Here is a 23746-nt window from a genome sequence, read left to right as displayed (position 1 = left end):
CTCAGGCAGAAGTGTTGCTTTCATTTATTTACAGTTGAATAATATACTGTGAACTTGTATAAAATGGTATAAAACTGGTTTGGTTTTCACTTAAAGAATATCTCTTCTCTGCAGGATCTTTGCTGGTTTCTGCTCTCTGGATTCAGCTCCATTTTTCACTCATGTGACTTTAAAAAATGCTCCAAACTGTTTACAAATGTGCTTGAGTTTGCACATGTACACATGCAGGATTTGTTTGTGTAGCGGAGAAGCAGATGTGTTGTTCACTGGAGATGCTGCATTTAGTCTGTATAATGAAGAAGATGATTAGCATCCCCTAGATCCAGTTTGGTGGCATTGCAGTTTGCTCTTTTTTATTGTGTCTGTGATTTGCTGGGAGTTGTTCATTCAGGATCAGAATAACCAAATGTTATGTGCTCCATGTAAAAGTACAGATATGTATACTTAATTAGGCTTGGTAGGGGTTGAAAATGCATACTTATGGATAGTTGCGACCAAATTATTTAAGTTTCAGTTGTTGGGGCTCCAAACAGGGAGACATTCAGTGCAGCAGTGATTTGTTATTGCTTTTCAACCCTAAGTAGTGTGAGAAATCAGGAGACAAAGCGGTGAAAATGTTTACATATTCATATCACGTACTATGAGTGCTTGTCATCCCTCAGATTGTAATTCCTTTTGTCTTTGAAGATAATAGGCCATAAATTGTCCTTGTTTGTGAGCCAACTCCCTGAAAGCTCAGTGTTTATGAGTTTTACCAAGAGGTGTCTAATGGCTGCGCACCGGTGCTGTGCGTCTGAACGTCCTGTAAAGGTGAACGCCGTGTCATCTCGGTGTTCAGCAGACTGAAGATTAATAACACCTCTGCTAATTAATATTCCCTCTCAATTTCTTTATCTCAGATTTTGCCTTCTTGCAATCACGTTGTGAAGCTGCAAAACACTTTGTCTCTACACGGCAAAGTGTTTTGTTCTATAAATGCAAATTTGGATTATAATAGGAATGAGAAATATGACTAGAGAGTAATAGGAAATGATTTCATATGTACCTTCAATATCTTTGGTTCAAGGTTTCCGTTTTTCTTCTTTTAAAATGAATGCATAATAATTACCGGAGAAATATAAGATCAACACTTTTTGCCCTTTATTGCTCTGGGCTCTGACACCGGCTGCAGATTAAAAACCTGGATAGATATAGGAAAAGGGAAAAAGACAATATTCAGGTATTGTTAGCATATCATTCAGAGAATGAATTTAGCACTTGGGGAGTAGAATCATCTCCATGTTAATGGCCAGCTTGCAGAGGGAATAGAGGTGAGAGCTGTTCTACATTGCAAGAAGCAGAGGGTCTTCAGGAGCCTTCTGCAGTGTGGAGGTGAAAGGTTTTTAGGCAGTTTCGGGATCATTTTTAAGAATGTGCGACAATGTCCGTCTTTGAGTGTCACTGTGCAGAGAATTTTTGGGTTTGGTTTAGGTTTAAAATGATTGTCAGACTGTGGCTGTTCTGGGCAAAGTGACAGAGAAGTCATACAGTCTAGCTGGCGTGGACGGAATGGATGAGAGGTAATGTTTTTTTTTTTACAACCGGAGGCCTGAAGTTGCCACAGAGAGACAGGAACTGTGGTAATGAGTGGGCAGAGGCTGTGGAGATGATGATGACCCCATGTCAGTCAGTCAGTCAGTCAGTCAGTCAGTCTGTTAGAGGGGAATTCCCCAAACTAGGAATCTTTCTCCTGGCTTCCACTTCCCTCCATATTTTCTCTTTAGAATATGGATAACCTTCTTGAAGAATGAAACAGATTTCTAGCAGCTGTGATTTTGTACACCTGAAAGATTTCAATGTCAGACGACCCTTTGTGGTTAATTCAGTCTGTGCTGCATCAGTCACTCCGTCCATTTGCCATCTTTTTTCCCCTTTAAAAGCACAACGGGGCTGTGATTGCTCCAGAGACCAGTGCAGTGTGCTGACAGCCCCCTTTGCTGCTTGAATAATACAGTCCAGCTATACGAGGTGAGACAAGGTGCCAAAGTCCAATTCACTTACGGGACTCGACAGCACAAAAGCCTCTGGTTTACGGAAAAGGGGCATGAATTAATAATCACCTAATTGACTTAGGTTTTTTTGTCTTCACTCTTGCTCTGCCTTTCGTGCTTTCAAACAAAAACCCACCCTATGTATCTGTCAGAGGAGGTTTGGTGTGGATGTGGGGGGTGGTATCTATGTGTAATGACCAGGAAGAAGAGATCAGGGTTACAGCAGCCAGACTCCTGACAGACAATAAGGTCTCAGGCAGAGGGGAAGCATAAGGGGTAGCTGTTGAGGACTGAGGAATGTAGTTTAATCGCTTTCAAACACGTAAGTTCTAAATCTGTGTCCTCTTTTTTGATGGCTTTTCTCCTTTATCTGTAGTTTCCCAAATAAGTAAATAATTCAAGATTTGGGAAGTTAATTGGAACAAAAAATAAGGTTACAATTATATAAGGCCAAATAGAATGAGTACCACAGAAAACTATGTTGGTAGCATCATATATGTTTGTGAAATTGTAGTGAAAGATGAGTTTGTTATAGATTTTCTTAGATACCGTCATCAAAGTTAATTCAAAGGGTTTTTTAGGCAAGCATGGAAGAACATATTAAGTGCACACATGCCACATTGTACTTAGGAAACATGTAAGGCCTTTAGTTTATTACAGTACAATCTAACAGGGCCTCCAAATGAAAATTTGACTTCAACAGTTACTTGGCCAGAGTCACTGCAACAATATCAACTCAGTATAAATCTTTTTTTAATGCAGTTTTTCTGTGCCCTCTTAATGCATTCACCAGTTTAACCAGTATCATAAGGTGAAACTTGCCCCCACACAAAGTTCTTTTGACATCCATAGCATATCTGTCCTTTTCTGTTCTTTCTTGTCTGAAATTGGTACCTGTAGTAGTCCTATACCATGCTGTATTAGGACCCATTGTTTTGGTCATTGCTTCTGATAGTACATCTGTGTGTCTCACATGTGCTCGGACAGCAGTGTCCAATCGGCCTTACTAGATTTGTACACAATGACGAAAGCCACTGAAACTGTTAACTATATTTAATTTCAAGCTTTCAAATGTTTCGGTCACTTTTTCATCACTTTTGACAAGAGAAAACAGGATACAGTACTTGGAGGTTAGTCACGGTGCAGTTCTCAAGTAAAGGCGATTGATCAGATTTATGGAGTCCTAATTGGCCGTGACGAGAGTCTGAGCGTGAGTAGGCCTCACCGGCCCTCCATCTGCCCCCCTCCCTCTCGGTGTCTATCTCTAACACATAAACATTAAAGCAGCAAGAGATTGAAAGCTGGTTTGGTTCCCTTTACAGCAGATATCCATTGCCTTATCATACACAGCCACTTCTTTCGCCGGTCTTGGTGCTTCTTGAGTATTAATTATGTTTATCCTCTTAATCAAGAGGCTGAGAGGATACCTGTGCCTACTTAATCCATGCCTACTTTTTGTACTGTGGGTCAGTGCTATCTAGCTGTGGCACCTGTGATCTACTTGCTCGAGTTGAAATAAAAAGTACTGTCTTTTTACATTTAATACTTTAACAAATAGATTATGAATATGGGGAATTTGGGGCGGCAGTAGTTCAGTCTGTAGGGACTTGGTTTGGGAATCGGAGGGTCGCCGGTTCAAGTCCCGGCACGGACCAAGTCTGGAAATTGGCCTGGTAGCTGGAGAGGTGCCAGTCCACTTCCTGAGCACTGCCGAGGTGCTCTTGAGCAAGGCACCGAACCCCAAAACTGCTCTGGAGAGCTTGCTGTGGGCAGCCCCCTCACTCTGAGACCTCTCCATTAATGCATGTCCATAGGATCCTGTTTGTGCATGTGTGTGTATTTAGGCCTATGTTTGTGTAGCATGTTCATTAAAAAGAGTGTAAAACTGAATTTCCCCTTGCGGGATTAATAAAGGATAAATTATTGTTATATTATTATTATAATAATTGGACTTATTGAAGTTTTCAGCTTGCCTCTTACTGTTCATGCACAAATGTAATGAAAGTGAGATTTTGACGTCGTTGTTTTTCTTACTCTCCGCAAAAAAGGGGCAGTTGATTAAAATGCTCGAATCGAATGTAATAGTTTAAACAAATAATGACTGTAGTTTTTATTTTGTATTTTTTACTTTCATTTTAATTTGATGCATTTAGATCATAAATGTATTTTACAGGATTTGCAGCAACACATAGTTTAAACAATAAACAAGCAGACTCATACAGTATCTTCAAGAAACAAATGAATGGTAAGATAAAGCATCGAAACAAAAGGGTAGCCTGGACTCAATAGATGTCACCAAAGTTCTAATATACATTCAGGATCACTAAGCTTTGAAGTTTAAGATCAATCTGTATATTTTTCCATGCACTGGGTGAATTTTATGACTTTATGAGCAGTTCGTTTTCCTTCCCTGACTTGTGATGATGAGGCTTCTGGTATTACTGAGTTGCTGGTGGACAGACACACAGCCCAAGACCCAGGGATCACCGTCCTTGTTTTCCTCCAGAGATAAGTTCAGGGGAAGTCAGAGTGGAATCAAGTGGAGTTGAGGAGGAGAAGGAGGAGGAAGTGGTGAGGACAGGACCATGACTGAGAGGTTAATGTCAGGGAATGGGAGGTTCCTTTTGTTTAACATTCCCTTTGTTTATTGGCGGATGTGTTTAATAGGATTGACTGTGACTGGACCCTAATAGGGCCTCCCCGGCTGATCCTGGTGTCTCTGGGAGATCTTGCAGGCTCCTCCGTCCAAAGCCAGGTCCCCCACTGGGTAATCAGCTCAACTGCCCTCGTCCTGATTAAAGCTGACATTTTAATGTCTGGAGCAAGAGCGTGGTCAGCCCTGCTTAACCTGACCCCGCCGCCAAACCACCCCCCCCCCCTACCAATGCCCTCTGTTCTCAATTTGCCCTTCCAGGACTGTACAAATCAGGCCAAATTTAACTCTTTATGGGTTTGTTAGGGCTCCACAAGATGCCTCTTTAAGTTTCAAAGTGAACTCTTTCCACTGGTGACAAAGCATGGTGCTACTGCAGCTCCCCCATGCTGACTTCATGTGGGTTTAGCTTCTCTGTGAGCCTGTGCTTAGTGCTCAGCTGTGATGCTTCTCTGTATGCCACCTCTGGTTTCTCTTTTGCTTTGTAAAGTGGAGTAGTTTTAAAGTGGTTTGTAGAAGCTTTGTGTGAGGCCTCGCTCTGCAGAAATACTATGTGTTAGCATGTGTGTTATTTGCTTTTAAACAGGTTAGCTGATTTAGTCATTAAGTTTGTGAGCTAGTGAAACTTTTGAAGCAACAATAAATACTATTTTTCTATTATTCATAGTCCACTTGCACAAAACAACCTTAAAACAGAGTGGAGATGGCGCCGCTGCTCACAAAAAAAGGAGCAAACTGATCATTTTACTGGCATTGCCCTGCTTTATAAAAAAAAAAGTTCAGAGGGAGTTTTTCAACTGGACCAAACTGTCCACTAATTCACGAAAAACCTTTTCTTTTTACATATCTGCTCTTCCTCACTTTATCCCCCTGTTTTTGTGTGTCTGTTTGTATCTTTAGCGGTGACTGGCCACCTAGAACGGAACCAGTCAGAGTCCCCTATCCCCTGCAAGAGGCCCTCCTCACGGTCCGATACCACCGAGAGCCCGCTTTCTTTAAAGCGTCCCAGGACCGCTGAGAAGAGCGCTGCGGAGCAGGTAAGAATTCAAGACCAGACTGTTTTGAAACTGTTGATGTCCTCAGATGTTCATGACATACTCTCTATTTGGATTAGGAGAGTTTTGCTGAAGGTTATCTTATCCTCAATTACCTAGCCCTCATTATAAGCTTGAAACGTACATCAATTAAAATAAGAAATATAAAATATACTTCTAATTTTTGGTCAGTTAGTTATTTCATTTTATGCAGGCTCCTTCTTCCAACCTACTCAAAATTATTTTAACATTTCTGCTTCAGTTGCACTGCTAATTGTATATAAGGTGGAAAATCAATATAGTATTTGACAGATGAGAGCACTTTGAAGTGGGTGCCAAGACTCAGTGGTGTTCAGTATTACACAGTGGTCTGTGATCAGAGGGATCGGCCTGCTTCAGGGAAAGCAGCCAAAATCTTCCCCTGATCTGCAGGTCCTCTTCAAGAAGCCCAAACATGCTCACTGCACCCATTTCTGCCCCTCTAACCCCCCATCCCCTTTGTCTTTTTCTCCTTTCCTGTCTCTGTCTTCACCCAGATGTACCAGTGCCCCTACTGCAAGTTCACCAACACGGACCTGAACCGTCTCAGAATGCACGTGATGACGCAGCACTCTGTCCAGCCCATGTTACGCTGCCCACTATGCCAGGACATGCTCAACAACAAGATCCACCTGCAGTTCCACCTCACACACCTCCACAGTGTGGCTCCTGACTGTGTTGATAAACTCATTGCCACAGTAAGTTCTGTTTTCTGAGATTGGATGCTAAGTGGTTGGGAAGGTTAAATTGTAAACTCTATGTTCATATTTCTCCACAGTGATGCTTTGAAGTTGGTCTGTGTTCTTTATTATAGCAGGGAAATAGCAAGTCCAAATTGGTTATTCTGGTCAACCAGCCCCATAGCAAAAAAAAATGTATTCAAGTACTTTAATCAACTCAACTCAACCCCTAAGCAGATGGAAAATGGGAACAAAACTTACAAAGAAAGATACAATTATGCAAGACTAAAAGGATGGAAAAAAGATTAACATGTTAGAAATCAGCAAATACAATCTTTGAACGTTTTATTGGACTTCATAAAATCAGGACAAAATCTATTAAAAAAAACATTGTACAGACTCTGACTTAGGTTAACACAGTACTTCAATTTAAAAGCCGGGTTAAAGGCTTTTTAATTTGGTAAAGCTCTTTACATAATTCAGTGTTTCCAGTTAACGATAAACACAAAATGAACAAAGCATGTGTGTAAATAAGCTCTAGTCATGTGATCTTTCACTCAAGTACTGAGACTGGTGCATTTATATCAGCTGGTATGCATTGGTGCACCCTCCATGACCTGCAGAGAATCTGTTCTTTACTGCCTTTAATGCTCATCAAGGGGGAATACACATTTTATTTGCCCTGTTTTCTTATAAATTACTGAGCAAATCTTTGTTCTGCTCTGTTCTTTGAAACTAAATAGCTTGCTGGACAATCACAGAGTAACACATTGCTCTGTCTGCTGCAAAGCCATCTTCATCCCCCATCTAGAAAGTAAATGGCAAGCACATTAGTATGGTAGACAGCAATATTTATTTCTTTTATAGAGGTAGTAATGTACTGAACCACTACAAGAGGGTGGTGATAGAACAGAGGTAATATAACACACATTAAAGCTGGTACCTTTTTATAACTGGTGAATGCAGACAAAGCAGTACTTTATCCTTTTCACATGTCTGAGGAGAGGAGCCTAATTAATTCTGAAATAGGGGACTTTTATTTCTTGCCAAGCATGCATAATGATGCATTCACTCTCCCACCCTTCATCCACCCATCGTCTCCACATTCTGTCCCCTTCTTTTTCTTTCCACCCCATGTCTTTCGTGCCACTCTGTCTCATATACAACATACATTATATACAGTACAGTATATACTGTATGATATACAGACACTCCTCAAGTCCTCCCTCTCTCACTATATGTATCATTTCCCTCCCTGCAAGATAGGGGTAATGAAAATAATTGTGCTTCATTAATTCTGAGTCCGGCTGGATGATAGCCATTTTGAACTTGGTTTGCCAATTAGGCTGTCCAAATTAAAAGTGACCTTGGGATACTCTGCTCTTTCCACTTACCTTCTAATGAAGCAGTTTTCTTAAAACAGTTCACTTTGTAATGTAAATTAATGTTTTCTTTTTATGTTTTTTTTTTCATGTTTCATTATCCAGCAAGGTAACAATAATAAAGAAGGTTATTTTCTGCTGAATTTGTGACCATACGAACAACATAGGGTTGCACTATGTAAGGGAAAGTGTTAATGTCCAAGATAACCTTGAATCTCCTTTTACTTGGGAATGATTCTGCTCCATTTGGTTGTGGCCTGTAGGCCCTATGACACGCTTCAGTTCTTTCAGCTGTGTCCTCACTGTGCCTATTAGAGAAGTTATAAGAAAGCTTATAGAATAACTTACCCAAATCATCAACCACACAGATTTCACACAGCACTCTCTTATGTGTTGGTTTCACGCCCATCAGAAATATATGTTTGTTTTTGTAATTTAAAGTAAACCCTTTAAATCATCACAAGATGAAACATGGAGAGTGTCTTTAATACAAGTTTCAGCAAAAACGCAGAAAGTAAAACAGGATTTTTGTTGGGGTTGTGCAGATTGATATGCAGCCTAAGTCGTGAGCTGATTACTCTGAGAAGTTAATTGGAAAGGGTGAAAAAGACAGACCCTCAGCTTCCAACCTTACCCATTTACAGCCTCTGATTATTTTTAAATATGGAACTGTTAATAAGTGACAAGAGGGTATCAGAGGGAGAAATAGAAAGTTTTGTGAAAGTGACAGGAACCAACTGAGTTTTCTGTTGTTCACACATGATTGACTGCAACCTTTTTAGAGCAGAGAGAAACTGTGTTCCACTCTGTACTTTTTCAATCACTACTTATTTGCCCTTGATGTATTGCAATTACAAAAGTAAAAGGAAATTATTTCTAAAATGCCTACCTTCTTATTAGCGATGAAATTGTGTTTCCTTTTTGTTTTACTGTTATAATACAGAGCCACAGTTTAAATCAGCAAGTATTCCAAAATGTAATCATTTTCAATTTAAGAAGCACTTTCAACTGTACTACTGGGAGTTCTGGAGGTAGCTTGACATAGTTTGTTTACTGTTTTCCTCCATTTTTTAGGTTGTAGTTTCCATTAGTCCTATTTCATCACTTCACCCAATAAAGCTTTTTGCTGGATGTGATACTATGTGAAGCTCGACTGAAGCAGAACTTAAATATGTATATACCAAACACATGGAGCTTTGGTATACACAGAAGCTTACTCTCTTCGAACGTCAATCAAAAAAGAAATTAGGCTTATGATTGTTAGTATTCTCTCTAAAGTCCACCTTTAATGTTTTTTGATATTATCACTCAAACAGAAATATAGAACTATGTCAACACTTAGCCATATTATTCAAACTAAAATTCCTTCTTGGTTTTGTTTTTTATAGGTAACAGCAAATGAAGCACTGCCGGCAAGCATGTTCATACCTGTACCGAGTCCAGACCGAGAGTCCCAGAGCACTACTCATGCCACAGCCAACTCTAACTCTGAAGAAACCAAGAAACAAGCTGGTAAGTATCCATCTCACTTTAGAGAGCTTTTATTTATTTTCAATCCAAATCTTGTTAAAATGTACTAAAACAAATGAACTACATTAGTTTCTGAATTCTACACTGTTATGAGTTTGTATTCATGGGTATCACCACTTGCTGTGCAATAAACAGCTTTTTAACTGTATATGCAAACACTGGTGTGTAATATTAAGTAAAAATGTGTTATCAAATAGAAAGGGGATACAAACTTATGCAGACAGTGTTTTGCAAAAATAATTTTCATTAATAGTTTCTATATACTTTTCAAAGACGGTGTATATGAAACATAATACACCTTTTCATGCTTACAAGACTCAGCAAGACAATATGAAAGATGGTTGGTAGTCACAGGCCTTGTAATTTGTGTTTGCTTTTCCTTGTTTCCCACTTTCTACCCACAAGATGAGTGATGTACTGTAATGCCCATATTAACATTGCTGTGGGTAAATGTAATGTTTTAATTGTACGAACCTTATTAATTCAATTCTCGTTATGGCTTTTTTATTCACAGATGCATCAGAGGCTGATCAAGAGAAGGGGATGTCACTCCCTACAGAAATGCCTGAAGCTCGAAAGTCACCTCTGGAAGATCAACAATCAGAGAGGGACGATGCCACTGGATTCCTGTGCTGGAAGAAAGGCTGTAATCAAGTATTTAAGTCTTCCAACTCCCTCCAGATGCATTTCAATGAGGTTCACAACAAAAGGCCCCAGTTGCCTGTGTCAGATCGCCATGTGTACAAGTACCGCTGTAACCAATGCAGTCTGGCCTTCAAGACTGTGGAGAAGCTTCAACTCCATTCACAGTACCACGTGATCAGGGCTGCTACCATGTGCTGCCTCTGCCAGCGAAGCTTCAGAACACTCCAGGCCTTGAAGAAACATCTAGAAACTAGCCACCTGGAGCTGAGTGAAGCTGATATCCAGCAGCTTTATGGTGGCTTATTGATGAACGGTGACATTATGATAATGGGGGACCCCACCTTGAGTGAGGAGCATGGAGGACTTCTAGAGGATGACAAAGAGGGAGATGAAAGTGACCCTGAGGAAAAACAAAGTCCAACAGGCAGTGACTCTGGCTCTTTGCAAGAAGATTCTGGATCTGAGCCCAAACGTGCTTTGCCATTCAGAAAGGGACCGAACTTTACCATGGAGAAGTTCTTGGATCCATCTCGCCCTTTCAAATGCACTGTATGCAAAGAGTCTTTTACACAGAAGAACATTCTTCTCGTCCACTATAACTCTGTCTCCCACCTGCACAAGGTGAAGAGGGCTCTTCAGGAGTCCACTACTGGCCAGCCTGAGCCCACCAGCAGCCCTGACAACAAGCCATTCAAATGCAGCACTTGTAATGTGGCATATAGCCAGAGTTCTACTCTAGAGATTCACATGCGCTCTGTTCTACACCAGACCAAAGCTAGAGCAGCCAAACTTGAAGCAGCAGGAGGGATCACTAGCTCAGCAAGTGCTACTGGTTTAAGTGGTGGAGGGTCCAGTATCAGCACATCAGCACCCAGTCCAAGCCCAGCCACTAACTCAACCACAAGCTCTACCAACCATAGTTCTTCTGGGTCCCAAACAGCTCAGAGCTCCCATGGAGGAAACCACATGGGCCAGAGTCATAGCATCGAAAGCCTGGGAAACTCATCTGTGAGTTGTCGTTCCTCACCATCTGAGAACCATGAATACAAAAAGTCTAAATATGAAATGCTGTCTGCTAGAGGGCAACAACAACAACAACAACAACAACAACAGCAACAGCAACAACAACAACAGCTTCAGCAACAACAGCAATTAGCTCAGGCTCAAGCGCAAGCTCAAGCTCAGCTGCAGCAAGAACTTCAACAGCAGGCTGCTATTTTACAATCGCAGCTTTTTAACCCAGCACTTCTGCAGCACTTCCCAATGACAACCGATGCACTCCTCCCTTTGCAACAACAGCAGTTACTTTTTCCTTTCTACATCCCTGGAGCAGAATTCCAGCTGAATCCAGAGATCAGCATTGGTAATTCAGCACTTGGCCTAGCAGGAGCCTCAACTTCCTCATTGCTGGAAGATCTAAAAAACTCAGCACAGCAGGCCCAACAGAGTTGCTTGCAGCAACAGTTGATGCACCACCACCTGCAGCAGCAACATCAACAGCAGCAGCAGCAGCAACAGCAGCAACAACAACAACAGCAACAACAACAGCAGGCTCTCTCACAGGCTCAGGGGCAGATGGCGATGCTTCAGCAGAGTGCATCTCTGCTTCAGCATGCTGAAAAAAAGCAAAGAACTTCCTCCCACCACAATGAGAAAGAAAGAGAAAGAGAGAAGGACACAGCTGAGAGGAATGAGGATTATGTTAAAGATTCTTCAGACAACAAGTCAAAAGACAAGAAGGACATTCAGCATATTTCAATAAACATAAACCATGATACGGGCTTGCCTCCACCAAGGATAGCTTCAGATGCCCGAGGGAATGCAACCAAAGCCTTGCTGGAAAATTTTGGGTTTGAGTTAGTAATTCAGTACAATGAAAACAAACAGAAAGCTCAGAAAAAGACAGCTGGCCCTACAGAATCAAGTGGTCCAGGTGGGATAACAAGAGTTGTGGATCCCATTGAGGGATTAGAGAAACTGGAATGTGAAGCCTGTGGCAAGCTGTTTTCAAACATACTGATTCTAAAAAGTCACCAGGAGCATATCCACCAGGCTTTCTTTCCATTTCGATCCCTTGAGAGGTTTGCCAAGGAATACAGAGAGCATTATGATAAACTCTATCCACTGAGACCACCTACACCAGAGGCTGCTCCTGCTCCTCCTCCTCCACCTCCTCCTCCACCTCCACCCCCTCCTCCACCCCAAAGAGCTCCCACACCAAATATCCCTGTCTCTGCTGCCTCACTCACACCTCCAACTGTATCTACCCCACAGACGTCACTTCCAATGGCGCAAATCCCCATGGCGATGGATTTGCCCCTGTTCTCACCACTTATGATGCAGTCCATGTCTCTCCAGTCTTTGCCCACTCAGTTAACTTCCCAGTTGCAATCTGTTGAGCCAAGCCTGGCCTCAGACCTGGCCCAGTTCTATCAACAGCAGCTTACACCAGCCATGCTACAGCAGCAGCAAAACAAGAGGCCACGGACTCGCATTACTGATGACCAGCTTAGGGTTCTGCGACAGTACTTTGATATCAACAATTCGCCTAATGAGGAACAGATTAAAGAGATGGCAGACAAGTCAGGGCTCCCACAAAAAGTCATAAAACACTGGTTCAGAAACACCCTTTTCAAAGAACGACAGCGCAACAAAGATTCCCCATACAATTTCAACAATCCACCTACTACAACATTAGAAGAAACAAAAGTAGACTCTAAACCTCCTTCCCCTGAACCTCAGAAACATGATTTATATGGCAGTAAGAGATCATCTAGGACTAGATTTACTGACTACCAACTGAGAGTGCTACAAGATTTCTTTGATGCCAATGCATATCCCAAAGATGATGAATTTGAGCAGCTCTCCAACCTTCTGGGCCTCCCTACTCGGGTTATTGTTGTGTGGTTCCAAAATGCTCGCCAGAAGGCAAGAAAGAATTATGAAAACCAAGGAGATGGAGCAAAAGAAGGTGAAAGACGAGAACTGTCAAATGACCGCTATATCCGCACCTCAAATCTTAACTACCAGTGCAAGAAATGCAGTCTGGTTTTCCAGCGTATATTTGACTTAATAAAACACCAAAAGAAGCTGTGCTACAAAGATGAAGATGAGGATGGACAGTATGACAGCCAAAATGAGGATTCACTGGATTTCTCCAATGATTGTTACACTCCCTCTGGGTCTTCCTGTCACACCCCAATGCCCTCCTCTTCAAGTCTCTGTCCACTTCCACCCTCTACTTCAGCATTCTCACACCTCCCATCCACTGAAAAAGAGGAAGCATCACCAGCAAGCTCCTCAAATCTCTATGAAGAGAAGCCCAAGCAGTTACCAGAAATGTCTGCTGATCCACGAGAAATCCAAACCTCTATAAAGCAGGAAATTGTACATCAACCCCAGTCTGAGGCTGAACATCATAGACCTCAAAGAGAAGAGAAGATTCAAAGTATTTCCAAGCCCATCAAACATTCATCTTCTTCCTTCTCTCAGCAACAACAGCAGTGTGGTCCCTCAGCCTCCCAGACAAGCCAGGCCTCATCCCAAAGCTCTCACATGAGCCTCAATGCACACCTGACCTCTGCCACACAACAACTGGCACAACAGATGATCCCTTACCAGTGTGAGCAGTGCAAAATTGGCTTCCCCTCCTTTGAACACTGGCAGGAACACCAGCAATTACACTTTCTATCTGTGCAAAATCAATTCATCCACCCTCAATTCCTTGATCGTCCAATTGACATGCCTTTCATGCTATTTGACCCCAGCAATCCTCTCCTGGCTAGTCAGCTACTCTCTGGGGCAATGCCACAAATTCCAAGCAGCTCGGCCACCTCTCCATCCACCCCCACCTCCACCATGAACTCCCTGAAGAGGAAGTTAGAGGAGAAAGCTGGCACTAGCCCAGGAGAGAATGACAGCACAAATAGTGGAGAAGAGCCACAGAGAGACAAACGACTCAGAACAACCATCACACCTGAGCAGCTAGAAATCCTTTATCAGAAGTATTTATTAGATTCAAATCCTACACGTAAAATGCTTGACCACATTGCTCATGAGGTGGGATTAAAAAAGAGAGTAGTTCAAGTATGGTTCCAAAACACCAGAGCTAGAGAGAGAAAAGGTCAGTTTAGAGCAGTAGGGCCAGCACAAGCTCATCGGAGGTGCCCTTTTTGCAGAGCTCTTTTTAAGGCCAAAACTGCCCTTGAGGCACACATCCGCTCTCGTCACTGGCATGAAGCCAAACGTGCTGGCTATAATTTAGCCCTCGCCGGTATGTTACCAGAACATGAGGGGATGCAAATAAAAATTGATGCTCTAGAGACGTCAAGTTACTCCCAACTGGCCCCATCAAACAGTGATGGACAAAGCTCCTCCATGTCACCAGTGAATAAAGGCATGGACTTGTCTCCCAGGGCTCTACTAAGCCCTTCTTCCATTAAGGTTGAGGGAATGGAAGATTTTGAGAATGCAACTATGTCCTCAGTGAACCTCAGCTTTGATCCAAGCAAACTGGATAATGACGACTGTTCTTCTGTGAATACAGCTATCACAGACACAACAACAGGTGATGAGGCCAATGCTGATAATGACAGTGCTGATGCAAAGCACAGCCAAAATAGTGGTGATTATCTGTCCAAGTCTGGTGGCTCCGCCACTATCCTTGAAAATGATGACCAGATGTCCTCAGGGCTGGTGAGCCCTGCAACAAGCTATTATACTAGAGACTATGACAATGAACATATTATTGACCACAGTGAGACGTCAAGCATGGCTGACCCCTGTTCACCAAGTCCTGGAGCCTCGGGTACCAGGAGCATCGACAGTGGAGATCGACCTGGCCAAAAGCGCTTCCGGACTCAGATGACAAACCTCCAGCTGAAAGTGTTGAAATCCTGTTTTAACGACTACAGGACTCCCACAATGCTGGAATGTGAAGTACTTGGCAGTGACATTGGACTTCCAAAGAGAGTTGTTCAGGTTTGGTTTCAAAATGCACGTGCCAAGGAAAAAAAGGCAAAGCTCAACATGGCCAAGCATTTCGGAATAAATCAAACATCCTACGAGGGGCCGAAGACTGAATGCACTTTGTGTGGTGTCAAGTACAGTGCTCGCCTCTCTGTTCGTGATCACATTTTCTCCCAGCAACACATCTCCAAGGTGAAGGATACCATTGGCAGCCAGATTGATAAAGAAAAAGAGTACTTTGACCCAGCCACTGTCCGGCAACTTATGGCCCAGCAAGAGATGGACCGCATTAAGAAGGCCAATGAAGTTTTAGGACTTGCACAACAGCAGGCCATGCAGCAGCAGGGGATGTTTGATAACCCTGCAATGCAGGCTTTGAATCTCCAGTCAGCCTATCAAAATCTGCAAGGCATTCCACCTGTCCTTTTACCAGGGGTTGGGAGCCCGTCTTTATCCAGCTTTAACTCTTCTAATTCAGGTACGTCATTATTTGGCAGTTATTTACTAATATGAAGCTTTAATTTGCGGTGCAGAGTTGTAGATGGGTTTTTTAATCAATCTGTGACAAACTTACTAAAGTAATCATAATATACCTAACTGTAAAACCTATACAGAGCAACTTAAGAGTTCAACATTTTAACTCTTGAAACAAGATCTTCCAAATTCAATAATCATGTCTTTGTGTGTACTGGACTTTTGTTATTGTCATGTGCCACTAAGTACTGCATCAGCAGCTTTAAATGCAGTAAAAGGGAACAAATTGCTTACTCCTCCTTACATTAACTTTCAAATACCATAATGCAATTTTACCCTCTATGTATTTTTAGTATAAGATTATTTTTTTTTTTTTAGTTTAATAATCCTCTCACAAACTTGTATGTCTTTCTCTATATATATCCACCCATTTATAACTACATTCTTGTTTGTGTCTGATACATTTCCAGCTTTAACTCCTCCAAAACCTTCAAACCTCCTGAACATGCCTGGTGCCAGTGTTCCCTCACCAAGCCTCCCCACATCTGGACTGCCCAACAAACCTCCCTCTTCAACGTCCCTTGCTGCATCCAGCTCGGCCCAGACCAACACATCTGCTTCCCACTCAAGCCCCACCTCCACGTCCAACTCCACTTCCTCAACTACCCAGTCCAGTTCCCGGCCTGCACTCCCCAAAGAACATGATGCAGAGAGGTCAAGAGAAAAGGATAAGCCAAAGGAAAAGATAGAGAAACCCACAACACCATCGTCAACCGGAAGCACCCCAGCCCCTTCCACTTCTGCCGCCAGCGCTAAGAAAGAGAAACCAGAAACAGCTGTACCTGCCACCTCTATGCCCACACCTGGAATGGAGTATGTGGTAGACCCTGCACAGCTTCAGGCCCTGCAAGCTGCTTTGGCATCAGATCCAACAGCTCTCCTCACAAACCAGTTCCTGCCCTACTTCATGCCTGGCTTTTCCCCATATTACACCCCACAGATCCCTGGGGCTCTCCAGGGGGGCTACCTTCAACCTATGTATGGTATGGAAAGTCTCTTCCCTTACAACCCAGCATTGTCACAAGCACTGATGGGTCTGTCTCCAGGGTCCCTGCTACAGCATTACCAGCAATATCAGCAGAGCTTGCAGGAGGCACTACAGCAACAGCAGCGGCAGCTTCAGCAGATCCAGCAACCCAAGGCGAGCCAAACTCCAGTTCCCCCACAAACCTTGGGGGATCACAAAGAATCTGCCAAAGATCCAGTGAAAACAGAAGAGAAAAAGGGCAATCCCCATCGTAGAACCCCCACTTCCTCCTCCTCTTCCTCTTCTCATAACAAAGTTCCCTCTGCTGAGCAGAATGATGTGGATGGCAAAGCTGTGGACCCTCATCTAGACCAGTATATCGTCCCGAAGGTGCAGTATAAACTGGCATGCCGCAAGTGTCAAGCAGTTTTCACCAAGGAAGAAGCGGCAATTACCCACGTAAAATCAAACTGTTTTTTTGGTCAGTCTGTGGCAAACCTGCAAGAGATGTTGCTGCGTATCCCCGGTGGTGTAGGTGCAGGGGCTGGAAGTCAGTATGACTGCCTTGCTTGTGACACCACGTTGGATGGGGAAAAAGCACTCAGTCAACACCTGGAATCGGCATTGCACAAACACAGAACAATCAAGCGATCAGCCAGAAATGCCAAAGAGCACGCTACTAGTTTATTACCTCACTCTTCAGCCTGCTTCCCCAATCCTAACACCGCATCTACCTCGCAGTCTGCCACTCATCCCATCAGCAGCCCCCCTACCCCGCCAACAACATCAGCCACCATGCCATCCTCTGCCGTGTCCTCTTCTCTGTGCTCCTCCTCCTCAACGACCCCACTCAACACCACAGCTGCCGGCAAACCATGGCCCCAGGCCCCTTTCTCCAGAGCTTTAGCTGGAAAGCCCAATGCCAGTCCCTCCCCTTCCTCCTCCTCATTTCCTCCAATGTCCTCACCTTCAACGGTTACCTCAAGTTCATTGAGCACCTCAGGAGTTCAGACCTCGATACCAACAGACGTCTTTACCGACGAGTCTGACTCTGACAGCAGTCAGAAGTCAGGAGACAGGCTGGGCAGGATGGCGGAGGACCCGCAGCAGCCTGGCTTTGTCAAAGACAGTAGTAGTTGTAGTAGTAATCTTGCTAGTGTAGGAACAGACTCCATCAGATTGTAAAAGAGCTTTCAGTGATGGACAATATTTAAAAAAGACAAAAAAGAAAAAAAAAATTCACAAATGGAAAAAAAATAAAAAGCAGCAATGTTAAAAATACATTAAAAGTATACAAACCAATTTCAGTAAAGATGTGTAAAGACTAACTGCAATTCCAAAGCTTGTAACCAAAAATTTAAATGTTAGTGGATTGTTTTCCCATATCAACATGCTGGTTCTCTTTTTTTTCTCTTTGTTTGTTTGTTTACATTTGTTTGACTCAACTGAAACACATGCATACTAATATATGAGAATAGAAAAGGTCGCTGCAGTTATTTTTGGGGTAATGGTTGAGGAATACTGTATGGCAATGGACTGCCTAAACGTTGACAAATGGCCCAAGAACCCTTTTGAAGAAATACAAGTCAACTAGCTGTCCCTTTGTTTTGTAATAATTTCTACTTAATAGCACAGTCACAAAAAGCCAGTATGTACTGTATGGGAGAATAGTCTATCAATTTTCTTGCTATTTAAGCATTCAGATACCAATGGCTTGCAAAAGAAAAGAATAATGTAATGTCTATTTTATTCTCAGGTCAACAGCTCACAGATGTGTTTTTTCTGTTACAGAATCCATATTTGACATCTTTTGTTTTCAACAGAAGATAAGCATTTTTGTTCTGAACTTGATTTAATAACTTTTCTTTTTAAGTTGAATGACATTTCAATAAGGCATTGTTTCTGGGCATTCAAAAGGGGTAAATGAGTTGCTGATTTTAACATGACAAATTGTTTTAAATGTGGAAGAGGAGGGGTCACAATGCCATTATACCCGGACAAAGGAGAACATTGCAGGCATAAAAATGGGCGATAAAAAGAGTTTTGATTAAAAAAAAACAACCCTCTGTATTTATGATAGATATGAACATTTTTGGTGTTAAGTAGAATGTTGCATTGGAAATGAATTTAAACAGTATGGTAGGTTGAAAAAACTTTGTGTACATTTAGCTTTTGTATTGTCCAACTTTAAGACGCTTCATTTGATGTTGTCTTGGTCATTCCAATAGCCTAGATTACGGACAGGTAATTTATCTCGACTTTATTTCTGTCTTATTCTTAGCTTCTTGGGAGATATTCACCCAAAACACCCCTCCTGACAAGGCAGGATCTTATTTTAGACTTATTTAAATGTTATGGTTTGGTTGGTTATGAGCTAACCACATGAAAAAAAAAGATCCTGGGTGAAATATTGAAAGTTTTATATTATTTAATTTTGCTTTACCTTTGTGCACTTATCAATGTCTGACTCCTATTTCTCACTCTACTTGTTCCTCTCTTCGCACTTATTTTTCTCTGCTCTACCTGTGTTTGTAGATATGTACGCTACAACGCAGGTCTTTTGCTTCTCATGTAGTGTGGCTACAGTCTTTATTTTCATTTTGACATTTTTGTTGTCATAAATGAAAATGGAAGAAGAATACTAATAATAATTCTCACGCTTTAAGACAAAAAGAAAATCCAAAGACTAAACACTTTCACCATTGGTGCATAAATATGAGAAAAGAGGCTTCTTTATACTTGAGAATTTGTTGCTGTTTTTAGAGGAAAGAAAACAAAGTTTTAGAAGATAAAGGAGTACGCATCAGAGTTGCCGTTTTCTGCTTCTTTGCAAGCAAACAGGTGGCTTTTTTACGTAAATACCAAAAACCAAAAAGGGCCCTTGTCCTTGCATTGTGGAGTAGCACCGTTACAGAGCCATTGCAGTTTGTAAGATAGAGGTATTAGTCTTTCTTTGACTTTCTTGTCACATTTAAATGTCAATTTTTTTAAGAAAATGTATAAGGTCTGGTCTTCAAGGACATACATTTTGCTGCTAATGTAGAATTTTGAAAGAAAAAAAGAGTACCTAGATGCATGCTCATTTGCTTTTGGCCAAGCTTTAACTAAAACAAACAATAAACCAATTTCTTGCCTCTGCAACACCTTTTTTTTCTTGTTGCAAAAACGGAACTTTGAAGACTGTGAATATATGTTCCAAAGGACATTTTGCCGATTTTCTTTTTCAACAGACCAATGTTTAAGCCAATGATCTATAACATTTGTAAAGAACAGTGCATTCCAAATAACACAACAGATTTTTCTTAAGCAAGGACTGATCCTATTTCATTTTAATTGCTTTGAATCGTCACAATCTATTTTTCCTAATTTTTAAAGTGACTGTAAACTGTTGTGTACATTTTTGCATCATTGGTTGATGAACAAAGTGACCTCCATATGTCATTTTGTGCTGGCATGGAACATTGCTGAGAATCCCTCCATCCAGTCAAGGTTGTTGCTCACTTGTTTAGCAAGTTATAGTGGTTACCAAAAAATGTATATAATACATCTGGTACTGATGCGTCTCTTAGGTTTAGTGACATTTATGCCAGTCAACATACAACTAGTCTCAGAGGGAAATGATGGCTGTTTTTGCTGAGGTGTTGTTTTCCATTTCTGGGAAATCCACCGGTGACTCGTCCCATGTGTCTGCAGGGTGCCACTTCCACGCTTAGATAACAGGTTGTCATGGGGACATCTTCATTCCAAAGCATTATTTCTGGAAAAAGAAGGAGGTTTTTTGAAGATTGTCCCTTGATTTAAGATAGATAGGATGCTTTCATGTCCAAAGAAGTCTCCCGCTTCATTTTATTGCAATGGAAATGGATGTGTACTGTATACTGTAGGTACCCCCATCCTCTTACTGATGATCCCATTAACTTAAAGTTTTATTTTTTAAACCAAAACCAAGACCTATTTAAATTTGTGAAGAACTACTTTTTGGCCACTATTGTATAGCCATTATGTTTGCCTAAAAAAATACATGGCACAATCTTGGATTTGTTTAAAGTGCGTCGTCTTGCAGAGCAGTGTGATCTCGTGTTAATACTGCAGCATGCATCTAAAAGTCAGGAGATTTAGTCTGCAAGCGTGCTGTATCTCTAAAGTCCAGTTACCCAATGTACTGTTCATATTACATTTCTTTTGGGAAAAATCTTAAGTTGTACAGGTTTTCTCAAACAAGTTTGCTTTATTTTAGTTTTCAGATAGTGTCAGACATGTCTTGTTATATTCTTATGATTATTGGTATCTTATGTTGGCTTCTGTATATTATTTTTTATCCTAAATTAACACTAGCTTTAATTTGAATTGCTGAAATCAAAAAACAAAAAGTATGACCTGGCCACTTTATGGTGTGATGATGTTCTCATAGTCATTGTTTTAATGATACTGTTTGCTCTTTTATTTCCAAAGTGTAATCATTTGGGCTCTTTTGTGGAAGACAAAGTCAAAAAAGTCTCTACATCAGATTCAGCCAGCATGAACTGTGTGAGTTTGAATGCCTATGTATGTGTGTGAATGTGTTTCATAAGAGCCAGCATCAATTCAATTTTTTCTTGTTTGCCTTTTTTTTTTAAATATGTTACACACCAAAACAAACTGAACCACAAAGCTGGATTATGAATAAGTGAAATTTAGAAAATCAAATTTTAACAATAACGATCAGAAATGATTAAACCGAAGCACTGCGCAGTTTTTACTTTGATTGAATATATGAATGTGGCCAAAGCTTTATGCAGTTGAAACAAAAAGGAAAAAAAAAATACAAGTTGTGCCCCAGATAACTGTATATTTTATTGTGGCACAAAAAGCTATAGTGGATAATTGGATCCACTGATTTCATTGGGATACTTGATTTTAATGGACATTTTCGATGAGAGAGATAAAGACAAGGTTTTGCTGTAGAGGTCATCTTTCTTCCCACTGTGAAAACAAACGTGTCCCTGTATACAGATATAGATATATTTAAAACAAGACATCAACTTTTTTTGTTTGTTTTTGAGATGAAGAAGGAATGGATTAAAGGACTCTGGGAAGCTTTGGAGGTCTTGTAAAGAGGACATGAGAGGCTGTGGGCACACCAAAACTGGGCATGGGAGCCTAAGGCAGGCTCGAAAACAGCTTTAAAAACCACCTCCTTATTTGATTACTGACAACTCCGTAATGGGAATGGACTCTGGAACCAATGGACATGTGTGAAACAGAGAAAACTGAACTTAAATGGCTCCAGCTGCCTCTTTCTCCTTTCTGTCTGTCTCTTTCTTTCTCCAGCTCTGCCTCTGCTTCTGCTCTTTGATGGACTTTTTCCAAACTTCAGGACAGGATGGACAGAGATGCTTGCTTCATTTCTCCCAATTCATGTCACTTATCCGTTTCATTTCCTCGTGCTTGTCCCTGGTTGACAAGTAAAAGCTCTCCAGTTGAATGGCGGCTCACCCCTCTCTCTGTTGATTACATAATCTAAAAAAGAAAGAAATGAACAACAGAGAGAGGGGACGGGTTCTCAAAGCTGACGTTCTTAAAGAGGCAGTTACACTAAGAAAGCGTATTAACCAAAATTAACAACCAAACTAACAACCAAACAACCATTTGCTCCAACTTCAAAGATGAACTGTTACTTGGAGCTCTCTGTTCCTTTTGTGACTTCTGGTGCCACAATGTTTTTTTATGCTTTTCATTTTTTCTTTTCGTTTCCTTGAATTACTTCTCCTTCGAGCCTCATAAGCATGGCTCTGTGGCTCCAGGCAGCCCATCCGAGGGTAGAAAAAAAACAGCCTTGCAATGTACAAAAAAGAGCAAGTTAAACCAAAAATGTTGTTCTTGATGTCTTTTCTATACTGTAGTCTTGTTAGCTTTTTTGTTACTGTAATTATATGATGAAGATTTCCAAACTGTACCAAATTACATGGAAACTAACATACATACAACCACATGGAACTTCAGACTTTTAAAGAAACTTTTGTCACAAAACCTTGTTGTCCTAGTTAAGTTGATTGTAGATGGTAATTGAATATACTCCTTTGAAAATATTTCATCAAGTATGTTTCTTGCTCATTGTGATACATTAAAAAAAGTATGAGCATAATTTGCACTGCTGTGGACTCATCTTTGACTGATGCTGGATTTTGTCACTTGCTGTCAACATATTTTTTTCTTACATAAATTATAGTCAGAGAATCAAAGAGACACAGTTCATTTTTCTCTCTTGATTACTGAAGAAAATGTTATTTGTTCCATTGACAAGCTATATTTAGTTTATGTTTGAACACTGTAAAAGATCTATGAAGAAACATAAATACTTCATCAAAATAAATGAAAAAAATAATTTGTCCAATTAATGACAGTTAAAATGCTAGATCAGATTTTCAGTTATTCACATGAATCTGTTTTAAAAGTCACTTTATCTTTTAAAGTATGTGGGTCCAAGTTGTTCACATGTCAAACTTTAAAGAATATTCTTAAATAATAGCATATTGCAAGCTCAACTGTGATATGTCACATAACCTAATGAAAAATCAGAGCTTGGTCTATTTTACAGAGTCTGTATCTCTCTCTATCTTTCAAATTCTGCATCCACATTCACTATAAAGCAATAAAAAGGTGTAATGTAAGCAGAGAGTAGTTCAGGAGCCATGTGAGTTAAGACTATTCCAATGAAAAAAAAAAAGCTGGTCCAGCTCTGCCTGTAAAGTGAAATGAATCTTTTCAGCATACGTATCAGTACATTTACAATGGGCATTGATTTGGAACACTTGTTCCCCTTCTGTTATGTTATGGTCAGTTTGTACCAAGAGACGGTACAGCAACTAGTCGGATCATTTCTGCCCCTGAAATACTATCAGTCTATGTGATACTATATTTAAACTGCTGGTAGGCATTCAAAGTGTTCTATTCTAATTGATGCATATTAAGCGATAACTGTGAACTTCTCCCTATAATTAGAGGTGGCTGTGTGCAACTAATGTAATCAGAGGTGCTGTCAATAAGGCTTGGAAAGATTTAACCAAAAATGACATGCATTGTTAGGAGTGAGAATTAACACACAAAAAATACATTATTCTTAATTAACTTTGTAAAAATAAATACAAAATAAGTTCACTTCACAATACTAGACTATAGTGAGAGTTGCTGATTGGAATCAGAATTTTGCCTCACCAAGTCACATTGTTGTCAACAAGGAGGTTTAACGTGAATTTAGAGCAGACATATAAGATCAAGGTAAAAATAACACAAATCATATTGACT

At 40.9% G+C, this 23746-nt stretch overlaps 1 protein-coding gene across 1 annotated transcript in view; it reads left to right on the top strand.

Annotated features, from left to right (window-relative positions):
- zfhx3b (zinc finger homeobox 3b) overlaps positions 1 to 22586 on the top strand; it is a 133723-nt gene extending 111137 nt beyond the window's left edge. The window contains exons 7-11 of the mRNA XM_061038437.1: positions 5584 to 5720; positions 6254 to 6454; positions 9207 to 9330; positions 9863 to 15439; positions 15906 to 22586. Of these exons, the coding sequence (XP_060894420.1) occupies positions 5584 to 5720; positions 6254 to 6454; positions 9207 to 9330; positions 9863 to 15439; positions 15906 to 17647 (7781 nt within the window). The 3' untranslated portion in view covers positions 17648 to 22586. The remainder of the gene's footprint in view (positions 1 to 5583; positions 5721 to 6253; positions 6455 to 9206; positions 9331 to 9862; positions 15440 to 15905) is intronic.
- Positions 22587 to 23746: the final 1160 nt, after the last annotated feature.

Source organism: Labrus mixtus, chromosome 1, assembly GCF_963584025.1.
Source record: "Labrus mixtus chromosome 1, fLabMix1.1, whole genome shotgun sequence".
NCBI lineage: Eukaryota > Metazoa > Chordata > Actinopteri > Labriformes > Labridae > Labrus > Labrus mixtus.
The sequence above is the reverse complement of the archived record's forward strand: the minus strand, read 5'-3'. Positions and strand labels throughout refer to the sequence as shown.